The sequence below is a fragment of the Xenopus laevis genome, chromosome 9_10L (assembly GCF_017654675.1).
Source record: "Xenopus laevis strain J_2021 chromosome 9_10L, Xenopus_laevis_v10.1, whole genome shotgun sequence".
NCBI classification, from domain to species: domain Eukaryota; kingdom Metazoa; phylum Chordata; class Amphibia; order Anura; family Pipidae; genus Xenopus; species Xenopus laevis.
Genome location: NC_054387.1, coordinates 124566531 through 124585676, shown reverse-complemented (window position 1 = coordinate 124585676; position 19146 = coordinate 124566531). Strand labels below are relative to the sequence as shown.

The 19146-nt window shown below is 41.7% G+C and overlaps 2 protein-coding genes across 3 annotated transcripts in view; both read right to left on the bottom strand.

Annotated features, from left to right (window-relative positions):
- rnf40.L (ring finger protein 40, E3 ubiquitin protein ligase L homeolog) overlaps nucleotides 1-100 on the bottom strand; it is a 23693-nt gene extending 23593 nt beyond the window's left edge. For both annotated transcript variants that reach the window (XM_018236709.2, XM_018236712.2), the window contains exon 1: nucleotides 1-100. This exon is cut by the window's left edge and continues 57 nt beyond it. The gene's annotated coding sequence lies outside the window, so the exon portion shown is untranslated.
- Nucleotides 101-7020: 6920 nt separating this feature from the next.
- Nucleotides 7021-16900, bottom strand: phkg2.L (phosphorylase kinase, gamma 2 (testis) L homeolog; the record flags this gene model as incomplete). Its single annotated transcript, NM_001095482.1, is given in 9 exon segments — nucleotides 7021-7734; nucleotides 9281-9406; nucleotides 9544-9697; nucleotides 9848-9938; nucleotides 10055-10218; nucleotides 11075-11140; nucleotides 11552-11606; nucleotides 11723-11898; nucleotides 16723-16900. Coding segments are annotated over 9 exon segments (1188 nt in total). The 3' UTR covers nucleotides 7021-7473.
- Nucleotides 16901-19146: the final 2246 nt, after the last annotated feature.

The following is a 19146-nucleotide window of genomic DNA, read 5'->3' as shown; positions in this document are numbered from 1 at the left end:
GCGCAGTTCGCCAAGAGGGGCATTTCGTCACTACAGGAAAGCCAATTGACAGATCCCGCCCCGTAAGTAGCGTCCGGAAATCTCATGGGCGCAGAGAGCTGCTCATTACACAAGAAGCTTCTCTCATTGGTTCATGGGTCCGTGAGCCCCACCGCAGTTCCTACAGGTATTTGCCAGTCCTCGAGGGGTGGAGTCTAAGGCGAAACAAAGTAAGGCTATTGGTCAGCGGCTGGTTGTTGTAGCGACGGGACGCTGCGGTGGGAGAAAAGGTAGAATGAAGTGGTATTACTGTCGGTCATTCCATCAAACTAGTCAGCTTTTTGCTTTGAAGCAGGTGCCCGGGAGTTGCCTTTAGGGCTCACAGCTCGTTTAGTCACTTCTTCCTCACACACTAATATGTATTTATGTCTCTCCTTTCTTTGTCGTTACAGGTGAAAAAGAGGAAAACAAAATCTGCCTCTGGTAAAGAAAAAACCCTGAGCCCTGTCCTTCCTCCTCCTCCTTCATCATCATCATCAGCTTCTTCCTCACACCTGTCTCCTTAAATGGGTCATTCGCCTTTAAGTGAACTTTGTGTATCTTATAGATTGGCTCATTCTAAACACAAATTCTCTGTAAGACTACAAATGTATTGTTATTGCTACTTTTTATTACTCATCTTTCTATCCAGGCCTCTCCTATTCATATTCCAGTCTCTTATTCAAATCAGTGCATGGTTGCTAGGGGAATTTGGACCCTAGCAACCAGATTACTGAAATTGCAAACTGGAGAGCTGCTGAATAAAAAGCTAAATAACTCAAAAAATACAAATAATAAAAAATGAAAACCAATTGTAAATGGTCACAGAATATCCCTCTCTATATAATGCAAGGGACTCTCCCTAATAGCGACTGCTCACTTACACTTAGGGGCAAATTTACTTAGGGTCGAATATCGAGGGTTAATTAACCCTTGATATTCGACTGTCGAAGTTAAATCCTTCGACTTCGAATATCGAAGTCGAAGGATTTACCGCAATTCGTTCGATCTAACGATTAAATCCTTCAAATCGAACTACTCAAAGGATTTTTCGACCAAAAAAAGCTTAGAAAGCCTATGGGGTCCTTTTGAAAAGTTGCTTAGAATTAGCCATTCTATAACATACTAAAAGTTAACTTAAAGGGTTGTTCACCTTTGAGTTAATTTTTAGTATGATGTAGAAAGTGATATTCTGAGACAATTTGGAGTTGGTTTTCATTTATTTTATTATTTGTGGTTTTTGAGTCATTTAGCTTTTTATTCAGCAGCTCTTCAGTTTGCAGTTTCAGTAATCTGGTTGTTAGGGTCCAAATTACCCTAGCAACCATGCACTGATTTGAAGAAGAGAATATGAATAGGAGAGGCCTGAATAGAAAGTTTGAGTTATCTGGTTGCTAGGGTCCAAATTACCCTAGCAACCATGCACTGATTTGAAGAAGAGAATATGAATAGGAGAGGCCTGAATAGAAAGATGAGTAATAGAAAGTAGCAATAACTATACATTTAAAGCTTTACAGAGCATTTGTTTTTTTAGATGGGGTCAGTGACCCCCCATTTGAACGCTTGAAAGAGTCAGAAGAAAAAGGCAAATAATTAAAAAATTATAAAAAATAAATAATGAAGTCCAACTGAAAAGTTAAAGAATACCCTTGTGCTTGTGGAGATGCCCTTTTGGTAAATTCCAGCTTAGGTATCGAATTGCTGCCCAATTTAACAATGTAATTTCCAATTGAAAAGTTGCTTAGAATTGGGTGGCACCAGGGCCCCCCATGAAATTTTTTTTAAAAAAAATTGGTGGTCAGGGCCCCCCTTCAAGTTAACAAAAAAACATTGGCGCCAGGGCCTCCCATAAAAGTTTTTCAAAAAAACATTGGCACCAGGGTCTCCCATAAAAGTTAATCTTTCTATTCAGGCCTCGCCTATTCATATTGCAATCCATGCATGGTTGCTAGGGTAATTTGGACCCTAGCAACCAGATTGCAGAAACTGCAAGCTGGACAGCTGCTGAATAAAAAGCTAAATAACTCAAAAACACAAATAAAATAAAAAAAAAGTCTCAGAATATCACTGTCTACATCATACTAAGGGCTCTTACTCACTGGCGTTCTGACCTGCGCTCCCCTGCGTTCCGTTTTTTGGCGTTCAGCCGCAGGGGAGCGCAGGAATAGACGCATGTCATTATTTCAAATGGGGCTGTACTCACTCAGGCGCGTGTAGGCGCCGAACGCAGGTTGAGACGCAACATGCTGCATTTTTCCTGCGTTCGGCGCCTACACGCAGGGGGGAGCGCAGGTCAGAACGCCAGTGAGTAAGAGCCCTAAGGGGGGAAAAGTGGTGGTAGACTTGTGTAAAATACTTTATCCATATTCTCAAACAGAAATCCGCTTAAATTCCTACTCAACCGCCACGTTTAACTCTTTAGTGAAAGAAAGACCGTTTACTGACACTTTTATGAAACAAAAACTGCGTTTTAAACGACATTTTCTCCCAACATTTTAAAATGGAGTAAAACTCTTCCCCATGTGTCAGATAAAAATCGAAAATGACCTGCTTTGGTTTTCTCAATCTTCATTTCACCCCATTGGGGAATTATTATGATATTAATAGAGATTAGCATTTTATAGTCAGGGCACAAGTTTGTGTCTCACCCTATAGGTGTAAAAGCCTCATTAGCAAAACAAGTAAAACATCCGATTAAACAAAAAAAGTGTATTTTATACAATTTGATATGTTGAAAGTTTTTAACTCACACTTGCAGTGTTTTACTAGTTTTATTCTTAGGAATATTAGCAAAGGAGATTAGTAAAAAAGTAAAGCTTTCCATGCATTTTTTTTAGTTTTGGCAGCAATTAGACACTTGACTAGAGATAATAAAACCTATTTCTAATACAAATCCCTATATTGTGCCAAATAGCATATTTTGTATTTAGACCCTTACAGAAGTGGAATTACACAAACATTTAGGCAGATTTGGAAAGCCCAGGTTATCCTGAAAAAAATTATAATTTTCCTAGGTAATTTTACTCCCCCAGAAATTCCAATTTGATGGCTGACAGGTATAGTAAGGGTTAAAGACAAATTCAGAAAAAATGTCTTTACAATGTTGTGCAAAAGACAAAATCTGAAAAGTGTCTGTTTGAAAGACAAATTCACAATAGTCGAGATAGACGTTTGTGAATTGGGTGGGAAATCTGACGTTTTTATCACCACTTTTATTTTGTCTCAATATCAGCACTTTTGTGAATTCCCCCCTAAAATTTGACTCAAAGGTAAACAACCCCATTAAACTACAGCTAAGTAGGGATCCACCCAATCAACTATTTTGGATTCTGCCGAATTCCTGAATCCTTCACGAAAGATTCTGCCGAATCGAATCCTAATTTACATATGCAAATTAGCGGTGGGAAGGGGAAACATTTTTTTACTTCCTTTTTTTGTGACAAAAAGTCACGTCTTTTCCCTTCCGTCCCTAAATTCCATATGCAAATTAGGATTCAGTTTGGCTGGGCAGAAGGATTTGGCCGAATCTGAATCCTGCTGAAAAAGGCCAAATCCCGAACTGAATCCTGGATTCGGTGCATCCCTACAGCATTTCCTCTGAGAACCTTATTTACCCCTATAAACATAACACCGTCCCTTATCACAAGGCTTTTTCCCCACTTTATTTGGGACATAGGGGTAAATTTATCAAAGAGTGAAGTTCCGCCACTAGAGTGAAATTCCACAGCTCTCAATTCATTTCTATGGGATTTTGAAAGGCGTATTTATCAATGGGTAAAAGTGAAATTTCACCCTTTGATAAATACACCTATAAAAATCCCATAGAAATGAATGGAGAGTGGCGGAATTTCACTATTAACTTCCCTCTTTGATAAATATACCCCATAGAGGTGAATGTTAAAGGTGTGGTTCACCATTAAGTTAACTTTTAGGGGCACATTTAATATTGTTCGAATATCGAGGGTTAATTAACCCTCGAAGTTAAATCCTTCAACTTCAAATATCGAAGTCGAAGGATTTAGTGCAATTCGTTCGATGGAACGATCGAAGGAATAATTGTTCGATGGAACGATTAAATCCTTCGAATCGAACGATTCAAAGGATTTTAATCCATCAATCGAACAATTTTCCTTTGATCAGAAATTGGTTAGAAAGCCTATGGGGACCTTCCCCATTGGCTAACATTGGTGCTCGGTAGGTTTTAGTTGGCGAAGTAGGTGGTCAAAGTTTTTTTTTAAAGAGACAGTACTTCGACTATCGAATAGTCGAACGATTTTTACTTCAAATCATTGGATTCGAAGTCGGATATAGCCTATTCAATGGTCGAAGTACCCAAAAATTTACTTCGAAATTCGAACTTTTTTAAATTCGAACCATCACTCGAGCTTAGTAAATCTGCCCCTGAATGAGGAGGGGGGGAAAAAGAACGGAACAAAAGGGTCTCTATAAAAAAGGGCAATAAGGGTTATTAAATGATCTTGATGGACAGAAATCCAGTGCATTAATTGGGGAACATGCCAAGAAGCTTTGCTTGTCCCAAACTGCAGTGCCCATGGTTCCCATTGCCAAGATCTTATATTACACAACAATGGGGTTATTTATCAAAGGTCGCGTTTGCGAGGTCTTTTTCTATGTTGAATAAACTCAAATGTTTGCTTATTTATGAAAAACCCAAATTAATGCAATGGAGGGGGGCAGTCTAATATTCAAATTCATTGAGTTATCAGCCGGGAAAATAAGCTTTAAATTGATATTTTTCAAGCGCAAACCACTGGAAAGAAAATCATGAAGACTAAATTAAACATCTTCTAAAGGTTAAAGGGACCCTGCCATTGACTTCTGCATGACCTGACAGCTTTTAGCTGGGGTATTTTCAGATTCTGACTTTTTCCAGCGTCAAGTTTTAGGATTTAATTTTTTTTTGAGTTTTTAATGAAAACTACCTTTAAAAAACAAAATTGCTGGGGGAAAACACAACTCGACCTTTGATAAATAACCCCCTAAAACATTTACAGATTTTCTCTTCTTTTGGTCACTAAAATAACCTAAATATTCACAAGTTATGTCCTTTTATAGACACTGTGCAGATTGTCTAGGAAATCGGTGAACCCCAATAGGGTTCAGAGAATACCGTTTGTATCAGCTTATGATAGTAAGTCAAAAGTATGTCTGAACATTATTTTGAAATATTAGGGTATTTTGAGCACCGATACTAAATATGGTCATCTGTTTCAGCAACCGCCGCTATTTTCGTATAGGCGAGGGAGGAATGTTGGTGACCTCATCGAACCGAGGCCTAGTGGACAACAGGGTGGGCCCTTACTCTCTAATCCAAATTCCAATGGCACCTTCCCCTGCAGGAACTGCGGCCATTGCAATGGCATCATATTAGGCAATTTTGTAACCCATCCTCAGCAGGGCTCAAACCATACCATCAAGGGGTGTTTAACATGTGACAGTAGTGATGTGGTATATTGCATAAAATGCCCTTGCGGCCTGGCACATATTGGCCAAACTTCAAAACCGATAAAAATCAGGCTTAAAGGGATCCTGTCATCGGAAAACGTTTTTTTTCAAAACACATCAGTTAATAGTGCTGCTACAGCAGAATTCTGCACTGAAATCCATTTCTCAAAAGAGCAAACAGATTTTTTTATATTCAATTTTGAAATCTGACATGGGGCTAGACATTTTGTCAATTTCCCAGCTGCCCCTGGTCATGTGACTTGTGCCTGCACTTTTAGGAGACAAATGCTTTCTGGCAGGCTGCTGTTTTTCCTTTTCAATGTAACTGAAGGAGTCTCAGTGAGACATGGGTTTTAACTATTGAGTGTTGTTCTTAGATCTACCAGGCAGCTGTTATCTTGTGTTAGGGAGCTGCTATCTGGTTACCTTCCCATTGTTCTTTGGTTTGGCTGCTGGGGGGGGGGGGGAGGGAGAGGGGTGATATCACTCCAACTTGCAGTACAGCAGTAAAGAGTGATTGAAGTTTATCAGAGCACAAGTCACATGACTTGGGGCAGCTGGGAAATTGACAAAATGTCTAGCCCCATGTCAGATTTCAAAATTGAATATAAAAAAATCTGTTTGCTCTTTTGAGAAATAGATTTCAGTGCAGAATTCTGCTGGAGCAGCACTATTTACTGATTCATTTTGAAAAAATGTTTTTTTCCCATGACAGTATCCCTTTAATGAACATAAAAGCACGATACACAATTACAAACCACTACTTCCACAAACTCCAAGTAACAAAATAAACGATAAAGATTCTGTGAAAGCAAAAAGGGAAACTTTATTAGCGAAGCATTTTCACTCACAAGACCACCGGGTGGCACAACTTCGCAGATTTTAGAAAAAGTGAGAGCCAACCCAGGTCAAGACCTGCCAAAAAAACGTGTGTTACTCCAGAGGGAATGCTTCTGGATTTGGTTACTCCAACCCAGGAGTCTTAAGGGTCTCAATGAGGAATATAATTTTTTATAAATATTCTCAGCAAGTTTTACTTACCCTTTTTTCCTATTTATCTACAGAAAAGAAAACAAACCCCTTTGATATTATGTCTCAGTGACAGGTAAATGACCTTATCTTGAAAAGGGTAAGTTTGTTATTTTGTAAATGTCAAATGTTACATGTAACTTCTGTGAGATAACAGGCAGTGTCTTGTTATTATGTATCAATTTTTCTTAGCACATTGGAGGCTTTATTCACTTTTTGGATCGTTTGAACTTTTTTCTGAGGATTAACTGGACTTCTTATTATAAGACTGGGGAATTGTCTAATAGGTATTTACACAGTATATTATGTGGGTTGGTCCTACGCTAATTTAATACGCAAATTGTGTTAATTGGTCACTCTTTTTATTGTCTGCACATTTTTTTGGGCTTGCCCCGAAACCTTGCACATTCGCACTAATAAACAGCAAAGGGGAACCCCTGCTATTTCTTTGCCTTGAGTGCCTGTGTTTTCTACTTGCACCGTACAGATTGTGCCAAGGCTTTACACCAGAAAAAAAAAATCACCTTTATTTACAAATAAAAGACATCTCTGTAATAACTTTAAAACATTAAATATAATATAAAAAAAAAAAAGACCAGTTTAAATGATCTATATTTGTTCCCCTTATAGTTCGGCACCCCCTGTAACCATTATGTTTTATGAGAGAGTATTTTGCTCAGTTCTTGCTCTATGGTGAATGGGCAACACATTGATTGGTTCCCGTGTTCTGCTTTTGATCGTTAGCTACGTCATGCAGAAAGTAAGCAGTCTCTTGGATGGAGTTGTGGAGATGTTTTATGGCCGCGGTAACTTGATGTCGTAATGGTTTCCTTACGGTTTGTCCCACTCATATTTATTATCTTCTAGGAGTTGTGCTTGGCTAATACAGCCCTCCTGATTCTATGTGCTTGTCCGTATCAGCTGGGTAAGCTGCTCACATCTTGTCCATATCAGCTGGCCTCACATCTCCAAGTCCCGCTCATCATCATCCCCCATAGCAAGTAACAGGGCTTTGGGCTGGTTCTGAAATAACGCTGCCCGGTTCTGTCTCTCTCCCTTTTTCACCCAGTGCCCATAAATGCGGAAAGCACACGCATCAATCAGTCTACGGACGCCTTTAATTCCGTATGGGTCCCTCATCAGAAGCTGACTTGTGATAGGCCGGGCTCGCCTCCATCGTACCAGGATACGGACACACGCCAGTGCAGCCCAGGCTGCAATCTAATGGAGAAGAGTGGAGGATAAATGATAAGGATGCAAACGATACACAATGCTGCTCCTTTTAAAGAGGTGGTTCACCTTAAAGTTAACTTCCGGTTTGTTATATAATGGCTAATTCCAAGCAACTTTTCAATTGGTCTTCATTTTTTATAGTTTGAATTATTTGCCTTTTTCCAGCTTTCAAATGGGGGTCACTGACCCCATCTAAAAAACAACTGCCCTGTAAGGCTACGCATTTATTGTTATTGCTCCTTTTTATTACTCATCTTTCTATTCAGTCCCTCTCCTATTCAATTAGTCTTCATTTTTTATAATTTTTAATAATAAAAAATATATATATAATAAATACATTTTTCTTCTCACTCTTTCCAGCTTCCAAATGGGGGTCACTGACCCCAGCTAAAAAACAAATGCTCTGCAAGGCTACAAATTTAGTTACTGCCACTTTTTATTACTCATCATTCTAAGCCCCTCTCCTAGTCATGTTCCAGTCTCTTATTCATATCAGTGCATGTTGCTAGGGGAATTTGGACCCTAGCAATCAGATTGCTGGAATTGCAAACTGGAGAGCTGCTGAATAAAAAGCTAAATAATTAAAAATGAAAACCAATTGCAAATTGTATCAGAATATCACTCTCTCCATTATACTAAAAGTTTATTACTCCTCTGTCTATTCAGGCCTCTCCTATTCATATTCCAGTCTCTTATTCATAGCTGTGCATGGTTGCTAGAGTAATTTGGACCATAGCAACTAGATTACAAAAATTGCAAACTGAAAGGCCGCTGAATAAAAAGCTAAATAACTAAAAAACCACAAATAATTAAAAATGAAAACCAATTGCAAATTGTCTCAGAATATCCCTCTCTACATCACGCTAAAAGTTAATTCAACGGTGAACAACCCCTTTTAGGGTAAAATAAAGCATTAGGATAGTCCACACATTTTAAAGATGAATGGACTTTCACTGCACTACGAACTCGCTACTTAAAGGAGAAGGAAAGCTACGGAGGCATTTTATTGCCTATAGATTAGCTGCAATAGTGCAAGATACAATTCTATATTTATTCTGTAGAATGTTTTACCATACCCGAGTAAAAAGCTCAAGAAGTTCTCTGTTTGTTTAGGATAGCAGCTGCCATATTAGCTTGGTGTGACATCACTTCCTGCCGGAGTCTCTCCCTGCTCACTCATAGCTCTGGGCTGAGATTACAGCAGGGAGAGGAGGAGGGAGATGAGCAAACTGAGCATGCTCAAGCCCTAGCCCTGGAGGTTTAAGCTGAAAACAGGAAGTCTGATACAGAAGCCCATGAGTACACAATAGAAGGAAAGAAATGTTGTGTTTCTATTGAGGACTCAGAGCAGAATTACTTTGAGGCTTTACTGGTGTATTTATATAGACCTTTCTGATAAGTCTTACTTAGTTTTAACCTTTCCTTCTCCTATAAGGCAACTGTTACCTGGCAGTTTCAGAACAGGACCTTCAGGTAACATAATGCTAAGAAATAGCAGCCGTGAGGACACACAGCTAAAGATGTGGATACTGACCCGGAAGCGTTGAGATCGTTTGACAGGAGTATCCTGGTCTCTCTGGTGGCTCTGGAAGAAAGGATGCTGGAGAGCCTGCTCTGCCGTGAGACGCTTCTCGGGACAGACCTCCAATAAACGAGAGATCTGCAAGGCAAGATAAATGGATGAGAAAAAAAAAATTATAAACGGATCATAAAAACAAGGCAGGCATGAAAACATTGGGAACATTATGGGGAAAGATTTCAAACGAAAGTAAAACCAAATGAAGGCGCAAGCTTTACCAGATCTTTAGCAGTGGAAGATCGGTCGTCCCATTCCGGAGAACCAAACTGAAATCGACCATCCATAATCATACGGAGCATCAGCATCTGTCTCCTGTGCCAGAAAGGGGGTGATCCGGCCAACAGTGTGAACACAATCACTCCACACGCCCAGCTATGGAACGGAGACATAACAATGAGACACAACACCCGCATAGACATCAGTAGGCCAGAGAGTCTCAAGCGCTTATGTACTGGCACAATTTTTCCATCCCGTTCTACTAGTCCACCTACATACCCCAAATCTCTGCTCAGCACAACTCACAGATCAACTTCTTTGCCGTATCCTGGGTGGGTCTCATCCATTGAGCATTTCAATATCTCTGGAGCCAAATACCCAGGTGTCCCACAAAGCTCTGAGGGATCAGAAAGAAAAAGACGGTTAAAGTGACGGCCACACTAATATAGGGTTAGTTAGTGAGAGAAAGGGAAAGAAGCACTAGAAAGGAAAGGCGACCAATGGAATTGGCACCTCGTAGCTTCTCATTAGGCTTTAGGATGCAGCTAAAGCCAAAATCCGAGAGCTTGATGTTGAGACAGTCATCCATGAGAATGTTCTCGGGCTTGAGATCCCTGTGCACGATGTTGTTCGTATGCAGGTAATAAACTGCTTCCAAGAGAGACCTCATAATACACCTGAAAGCCAGGAGATGAACACAGCGAGTAAGGAAACGAGGCCATTCACTGCACATTAAATTGCAACTCTACGCAAGAAGGTTGCAGGTAGAGACAGGACAGAAAAAGAAGCAACTGCTCCACCCCCCCAGAATAGCAAAAACAATATACTATGAGATATTTTGGTTAGGGATGCACCGAATCCACCTGAATCCTTTGCGAAAGATTCGGCCGAATACTGAACTGAATCCTAATTTACATATGTAAATTAGGGGTAGGAAGGGGAAAATTTTTTACCCTTTTTGTTTTATGACAAAAAGTCACTCGATTTCCCTCGCCACCGCTAATTTGCATATGTAAATTGGGATTTGGATTCGCTTCGGCTGGGCAGAAAGATTCGGCCGAATCCAAATCCTGCTGAAAAAGGCCACCGAATCCTGGATTCGATGTATCCCTAATTTTGGTATATATTGGGAATACCCAGCCTATACCCTTCCAACTCAGAAGGTCAACAGGGGCAAGTTGGGAGTTGCTGATTTATGTCATTTTAGATGGTGGTCCATGGGGGAGGGGTGACTCGGTACAATACAGATGTGATACTAGAGCGTAGCTGAACACAAAAGCCTGGAGTTGGGGCAGAAAAGAGCCAAGATTGAGGCAGGTGGAAGAAAACTAAGAATAAACCACAGAATGAAAGAGTATCAGTTCTGGGGTCACCCAATGAATAATCAGGTGTGCCTGACTCATAAAGGAACGGGGTGCTGCAGCAGAACTCGGGAGCAGGTGCCAGCAACTTTGGGAATGCGGGGAGAGTGATTAGAGGCAGGAACAGGAAGAAGCAGCAGTGTGAAGAGAGACATTAACCAGCACTAGTTACCTGGTCTCTTTCTCACTGAGTGTGACTTTCTCCGTCAGGTAATCAAACAGTTCCCCTCTCTTCATCCTGGGGGAAAAAAAAAAAAAAATAGATAGGACACATCTAACAGGACACACCCCCTGATGCACTTGCACGTGTAGGAGTAAACTGCCAACACAACCCTTTCATCACATTTCCATGAGTCTGCATTTCACATGCACTGGGATTACATCAAGAGGAAATTATATAACTCGCTGGAGATCATCCGGATAAGCTTGCGGGTGCTGCAGCCAGACAGACTAACAACTCCAGTGACAGACAGACAGGATAAGTCTCAGACATCGGAGCATGTGCTGAATTTAAAGGGACACACCAAAATAACCTGCTTGCTGTTACCATGTAGAAACCAGGGGGTTAAATCTACATTAAATCTGCAAACTCTCCTATATATATTCTTTCAACTGCTCCCCAAATTCAGTCTGCAAGGATCATACTTACAAGTCAAACACCAGGAATATAAACGTGGAGGATTCATAGGAGTCTATCAGTGAAACTGCAAGAGAGCAGAACAGGAAGTACTTAGAGATGAACTATGGCAGAACATTAGTTGAGGTCAGTGCTGGGAGAAGACGGGGTGCATGCGGAAGACAAAACTTAAGGGGTGCTTACTGATAGAAGGGTGGTTAGAGACATGGTGCAGAATCTCCATCTCCTTGGCAGTAGAGAGTCGCACCTCCTTCAGCTGCTCAGGACTCAGTCTCTCCGGAGTCACTTCAATAATCTTCACGGCAAACTGCCGGCCCGTCTCTCGATGAATACACCGTCGTACCGTGCTTGAAACCCCCCTGTAACGGAAAATCAGGGTAAAAAAGGAGATAGCAAATGTTTTGGGATGACACTAGTTATATTATACTGAACCTCGATTCTGTAGATCAATAAATCACATGCATGCAGTTTAGGCCAATCAGGAAGTCGCATGCATGCTGGGGAAAGTCCTGCACCTAGTGTTTAGTATTAGTCCTACTGCTCACAAGAGCATACCTGTCCCTTTCATGCCCATAGAGTGATGATTTAATCCCTGAAATGCCAACATTTATATAAAAGAGGCGTCATAGCGATAAAACCACAACTCAGCTTGCAGAACAGGTATAGAACTGCCCAGGGGATAAGCAGAAGATTGTAGCACTTATTGGTGCCAGGTGAGAGTAGTGGCAGGGCTGCGTGGGAGTATTTGCTTGGTGTAAGATTCAATGTAGGTATTGGAATGAAAGGATTAACTAGGCAAGGGAGGAGGAACGAGGGTTCGTTGGCTGGTGAGTAAAGGGAGGAAATAAGTGAAGAAAAGACAGACGTTAGAAAAAGGAGAGTCAGTAAGAACAGCCTGAAGGCTGCAGGGAGAAGAACATGAAGCATGGGGGGTGCTGGGTAACGAGGGACTAATGTGTCTGGGGCAGCGCTGGGGGACGACATGCAGCATTGGTCAGGGCCAGACAATCGATGGATCTTGGCCTGAGTTTCTCCGTAGGCCGAGAATCCGCTGCTCTTCCCTCACCTGGAAGCATTGTTTCTGCTCGGGTGCAGGCAGACACGGCAGCTTTTGGTGCTGAAATGCCAAGTTTTGCATTTCCACCCTGTTGAAAAGACAAGGAGCACAGCAGGGCAGCTGATTCTCCACCTTGCTATACATCGTCTGGCCCTAAAGGAAAACTATACTCCCCAAACAACGTAGGTCTCTATAAAAAGATATTGTATAAAGCAACTCATATGTAAAACTCTGCTTCATGTAAATAAACCATTTTCATAATAATATACTTTTCTAGTAGTATGTGCCATTGGGTAATCATAAATAGAAAACTGCCATTTTAAAAAAATAGGGGCCGCCCCCTGGGATCGTACGATTCACGGTGCACACAAACAAACCATACATGTTAGGTCACATGAGCCAATTAACAGACAGAGTTCTGTCTTTTGCTTCAACACTTCTTCCTGTTACTGTCAGAGCTGCAGTATTTCTGGTCAGGTGATCTCTGAGGCAGCACACAGACCGTCACGAAATGGGGGTTCAAGGCAAGAGATGTAAAAGGGCAATATTTACTTAAATAGATATATTCCAGTTTGATAAGATTCTTTAATATGATGCAAACTGTTGCTTAAGTGTTCATTTTGGGGGTATAGTTTTCCTTTAAACTGGCCATACACTAAGAGATCCGCTTGTCTAGAGACATCGCCAAACGAGCAGATCTTTCCCTGATATGCCCACCAACGCAGGGCTTTTTGGGGTAATCCGAACATTCGGCCCTAGGGCCGAACGATCGGATTACAACGAGGAGCAATGGGCTCCAACGGGTCAGTCGCAGGAAAAATTAAACCTTCCTGATTGATATCGTGGCCAGATATCGATCAGGAAGACTTGTCGGAAGCCCCCATACGCAGGCAGATAAATAAGATAGGACTGATATCGGCAGCTTTATGGGCCCGTGTATGGCCATCTTAAGACTGCACATTATTTCCCAAGAGATGAAAGATTTAGTTTCCCAGTGCAGAACAATGTGTTGCGAGGAAAAAATCCTCAGTCGTAACTGGACTTACATAACTATAAATGGATTGGCCGCTGAGCTGCTGAGCTATGTTTGGGTGAATGACTGAGAGCCGGGACTTAGCACCCAATGAAGGGCACCTAAAGAATGTCAGAGAGGAGGGGAAACACATTCTAAAGCTGGCAGTTTATAGGCTGGTGTAGGAGCCAGTCAGAAGAAACCATTGGACATGAAGCAAAGAGGTACCATGTGATCGTTAGACAGGGCCAAACAATTGGCTCAGCACATGGTTGTGCTTGTTTGTTGACTTTGCCATAGAGCAGACCTCAAGTGTGTGACCAACTTCAGCAGCAGGACTTTCTGGGTGTCATTTTCCACCAGTGATAAAGCAAATAAACTGCATTATTCCCATGCAGCGGAATCCTAACATAACAGCAGTTTCTGCACATGCCCAGTGAGACTTGTTGATTCAGAGCTTTTTGTTTTGCTCATGAACAAAGGAATATAAAGGTATATACTGTCAGTACATACAGCCATTGTATTCTAACAGATTATCTGATGTCTAAAGTGGGCCCTATAGCCCTGACAGCACTTCAATCAAGAGGCTCATTATAGAAATAACAGAGGAGCTTCTCAAGCAAATGATTTATAGGGACAAGTTAACAGCATTTTGCATTTAAAGAGCAAGACAACCCCAAAATAAAAATCTGCCTAATAAAAGAAAATAGAATTCCAAGCATTTTAGCAATACGCATTTATAATACACAAGAGCCATGATTTCATTGGTTATAATCGGAGCTTAGTGATGTCATTCTATCACATGACTCCCTGAAACTTGTGTATCATAATAAATAAAGCACCTCCTGATGCAAAATATGAGGATATTAGAAGTCACCTTGGAATTCCTTGACCTGTAGAAAAACACTTGGCATAGGTAACTTATAATATCCTTATATTTTACAAGGGGGTACTTTATTCACTATATTAATTTTTTTCAGTTATTTGTAAAAACAATTGCTATTGAAAGCAGCATTCACTTTAGTGATGTGCGGGCCGACCCGGTACCCGGCTTCTGGCGCCAGAATTTTAGACTTCCACCCGCCCCTTTTGTGACGTCACTGCGGGCAGGCGCGAGTCTATAAATAGAGGGCATCCGGGTGCAGTTTGGGAGGGGGCGGGTTATGGTCGGGTTGAGAATTTTTTGACCCGCTAATCACTAATTCACTCCTGGTTGTTACTTTTAAAACAATGTTGCAAAAGTCTTAGTTCCCCAGCAAAGTCAGGTCTGTTAATCAGCTGCATTGTCTTACATTGTATCAACAGTCAGAACCAGCAGTGCAGAGAATAGAAAAGGACAGATGCTGCTATCAATAGAAATACATATACACATAATTAAATGCATGTATATTGCAGAGTTGCTTAGAATTTAATTTAAATTATTAAATTATTTTGGGGGGGATTCCATTTAAAGGCTAACGCTATAATGGAGCATGGAAGAGAACCCCAAATAGTCCCATTCAAGTGATGGGGTCCCGGCAGTAATGGGGCCAGTAATATCTCTGAAAGGAAAGTCCCAGAAGGCGGGAATGGTGCCAGCAATGTATCTAAAGGGAAAGTCATAGGAAGGTGACTTTGTGGTGATGAGGGAACGAATAGACTCAAATGGGAAAGTCTTAGAAGTGGAGTCGGTAGCCGAGTCAGAGTCTAAAGGCAATGGTATAGAGGGGGCCCTATAAGACATGTACTGCCACTGATTCCTGGGGGATGGGGTCCAGTAATGGACTTTAAAGGAATGGGAGGAAGAAGCACTAATTCCTGTAGGAATGGGGGGGGGGGCACTAATGGGAAAGGTATAGAAGGGGCTCCTATAGGAAATGAGCAGACACTGATTGCTGTAGGGATGGGGGGGCATTAAAGGGAAAGGTACAGAGGGGCCCCCTGTGGGGAAGAAGCAGGAACTGATTGCTGTAGGGATGGGGGTGAATAATGGGCCCCAAAGAGAAAGGTATAGTAGGGGGGCCTAGTAGAGTTAGAGCAGATGCCTATTAGTGCTCAGTAAATAAATATCCAATCAGCGCTGCAAATTACATTTTATAGAGGGGCCCCTATTGTTTCAGATGATGGGGGGTCCCTGTGTGACAGCTGAGAGCAGTGTATGTAAGTCGGGGTGCAGCAGCAGAATGCAGGGTGGAGACATAGCGCCACTATAAGAGAGAGAGTGTAAGAGAGAAAGAGATGGAGAGAGTGTAAGAGCGAGAGAGTGTAAGAGCGAGAGAGTGTAAGAGCGAGAGAGTGTAAGAGCGAGAGAGTGTAAGAGCGAGAGAGTGTAAGAGCGAGAGAGTGTAAGAGAGATAGAGTGTAAGAGAGCAAGTGTAAGAGAGCAAGTGTAAGAGAGCAAGTGTAAGAGGGAGAGTAAGAGGGAGAGTAAGAGGGAGAGTAAGAGGGAGAGAAAGAGGGAGAGAAAGAGGGAGAGAAAGAGGGAGAGAAAGAGGGAGTGTGTAAGAGAGAGTGAAAGAGAGCGTGTGTAAGCGAGAGAGTGTAAAAGAGAGAGATAGAGAATGTAAGAACGGAAGAGAGATAGCGTAAGAGAGAGAGAGAGAGTGTAAGAGAGAGATAGAGTAAGAGAGAGTGTGTGTGTAAGAGAGAGAAAGAGAGAGAGTGTAAGAGAGACAGAGTGTAAAAGAGAGAGAATGTAAGAAAGGAAGAGAGAGAGAGAGTAAGAGAGAGAGATAGTGTAAGAGAGAGATAGAAAAAGAGAGAAAGAGAGTGTAAGTGAGAGAGTTAGAGTAAGAGAGTAAGAGAGAAAGAGAGTGTAAGAGAGAGTGTGTAAGAGAGAGAGAGTGGAGTAATAGAGAAAGATAGTGTAAGAGAGAGAGAGAGTGTAAGAGAGTTAGAGTGAGAGATAGATAGAGTAAGAGAGAGAGAGAGTTTGAGAGAGAGTAAGAGAGTGCAAGAGAGAAAGAGAGTGTAAGAGAGAGACAGTAAGAGAGTGCAAGAGAGAAAGAGAGTGTAAGAGAGAGAAAGAGAGATAGGGTAAGAGAGAGAGAGAGACGCCCGGCCAGTCACGTAGTGGTCCCTAGAGTACAAGGGTGACAATAACAAGACGTGACCTCTGCCCCCGCCTCTCATTACCTGCCGATGATTTCCTTGGGATCATATTTCTGGTAGAATTCCTTGGCACCGGCCCAGTCAGGGAGTTCATCCCGTGCCTCGGCGTCCCGTGTCATGTTACGCTGCCGTTATCACCGGACACTCTCTCCGCTGTGTCTCTGTGCGAGATCAATAACAACTGTACCGACAATCACATCCCACCGCTGTACTGCAATAACCGGAAGTGACGCGAAATTTCATCTCCGCCCACTCTAGATTTGCGAAGGGTCAGGCTAGGGCACGTGAGACGTGCCCCCGTGTTGCCAAGTAACTCGCTCGTCCCGCTCCTACTGGCCAGTCAGATGGGAGGGGTGGGGCTACCGAATCCACCAAGGAATTACAGGTGCCATGACAGTTGTGGGCGTGTTGCCATTGCAGTTATAGTGGAAGGTGTCCCGTGTAATAATTCATCATGGCAGCTGTTATATAATATTACACTCTACTCTGGTGTCTGTGGGGATTCCTAGAAGGAAGGTTGAGGCTGTAATATCCAGTCTAGTTGCAAAGAAAGGGAAGAAGGCTGTCCCTGCTAATAAAGCAGCCATGTTAGTCTTCCCCATGTAGTGAGCCAATTAGCTGTCATTCCCTATGTCCCAGTCTGTGGTGCCATTTGCAGGCTGAGGGCCGGATATGGTAAATGTACCTCAATCATGTCCAAAGTGTCACCTCATACAAATCTGTCAGTTTCCCTATTTTATTCACTCTTGGCCTGAACCCACTCCCTATTGTGTGCCCTTAAATTCATTTTTACTCAGCTATTGACCTAACAGCCACCACAGTTACCTCAGATTTGGGCAGACTTGTGAGTGACATTGGACAGACTCTGCCAGGTATCAATTGAAAGATCGGGAGTCCATATAACTATTCAACATGGCCGAAGGGACCAGCCCCAGTTCCAAAGGCAGTCAAAGTGCAAAAAGGATTATATCAAAAAAGATATATGTCCCAAGGCCTCTTAGAGTAAAAACAAAAATAATTTATTGATATTCACATTTAAAAAGTATTCAGTACATACCACCCCACATATCCCACCTTACGCGTTTCGCACCCTCCGGCGCTTAGTCATAGGCGTGACATTGGGATCAGCCATCATTTTTACTTCATCATTTTTACTTCATCATTTTTACCGGCCAGGCCGCTAAAATACCGGCCAGGTAGGGTTGCCACCTTGTAAAAATGATGGTTGACCCCAATCTTATTAATAGGGGAAAAAGATAAATATATAGGAAGGCCAGTATTTTTTTCCAGATAAGGTGGCAACCCTACAAAAGCTGCAGACGGACAATGTCAGCAGTTGTATGGGGCCCTTCCCCGATCGATCAATCAGACAGCTTTATAAATGCCGCCGGAGCGAGGAGCAAATCAGCTCTTTGATGCAGACCTTGCGCCGACCTCCTGTATTCCCATTATTGAGAGGCTGATATCTCCCACCTCTTTATGGCCTCCTTTTCTCAAAGCACATCAGTTAAAGGATAATTCTACACTGAAATACATTTTTTATTTTCTTTACGTCCTACAGGCAGCACATCACAATTGGGTAATACATTCCATTCCCCCTGATAGGACAGAATAACAAAGTAAACGTTTTCGGCAGTTCATTGCTATGGCATTACAGCGGTGCAAATAGTTTCATGATGGATATTCTGAATTTTATGGTTTATGCAACATATTAACATGGTGCTTCAGGTCTTTTTATTTCCTTCTACAACTACTTAGTATCTCTCTAGGTTAATCCAGCGACTATCAAATCCCAATTTCTGAAGTAATTTTACTGTGTTTGTGGCCTTTTCCGTGTTTCTATCCTACGGTGTACTCTGTAGGTTATCTTGACTATAGCTAAGGGGCAGATTAACTAATGGTTGAAGTTAATTCGAGGAAATTTTCGAAGTAAAAAAATTCGAAATTCGAAGTAATTTTTTGGATACTTCGACCATCAAATAGGACTCTACGACTTTGAATTTACTTCGACTTCGATTCAAAGTAAAAATCGTTCGAATATTCGACCATTCTATAATCAAAGTACTGTCTCTTTAAAAAAACTTTGACTTCGATACTTTGCCAAATTAAACCTGCCGAAGTGCTATGTTAGTCTATGGGGACCTTCTACAACATTTTTCGAAGTCTTTACACATCTAATAAAAATCCTTCATTGGTATGCTAAAATCGTTCGATTCAAACAATTTAATCGTTCGATCGAACGATTTTTATTTGATCACAGGATTGCCAAATTTGCTGAAAAAACTTCGAATTCAAAGTTTTTTAATTCGATGGTCCAAGTTCGAAGTTTTTTTGTACTTCGAAATTCGAACCTTGATAAATCTGCCCCTATGATGTGATATTCCAATGATTGCAAATTATCATTGGGGTTACAACTCCCAGGCTGTCCTGCATTCTATTATCTTTACC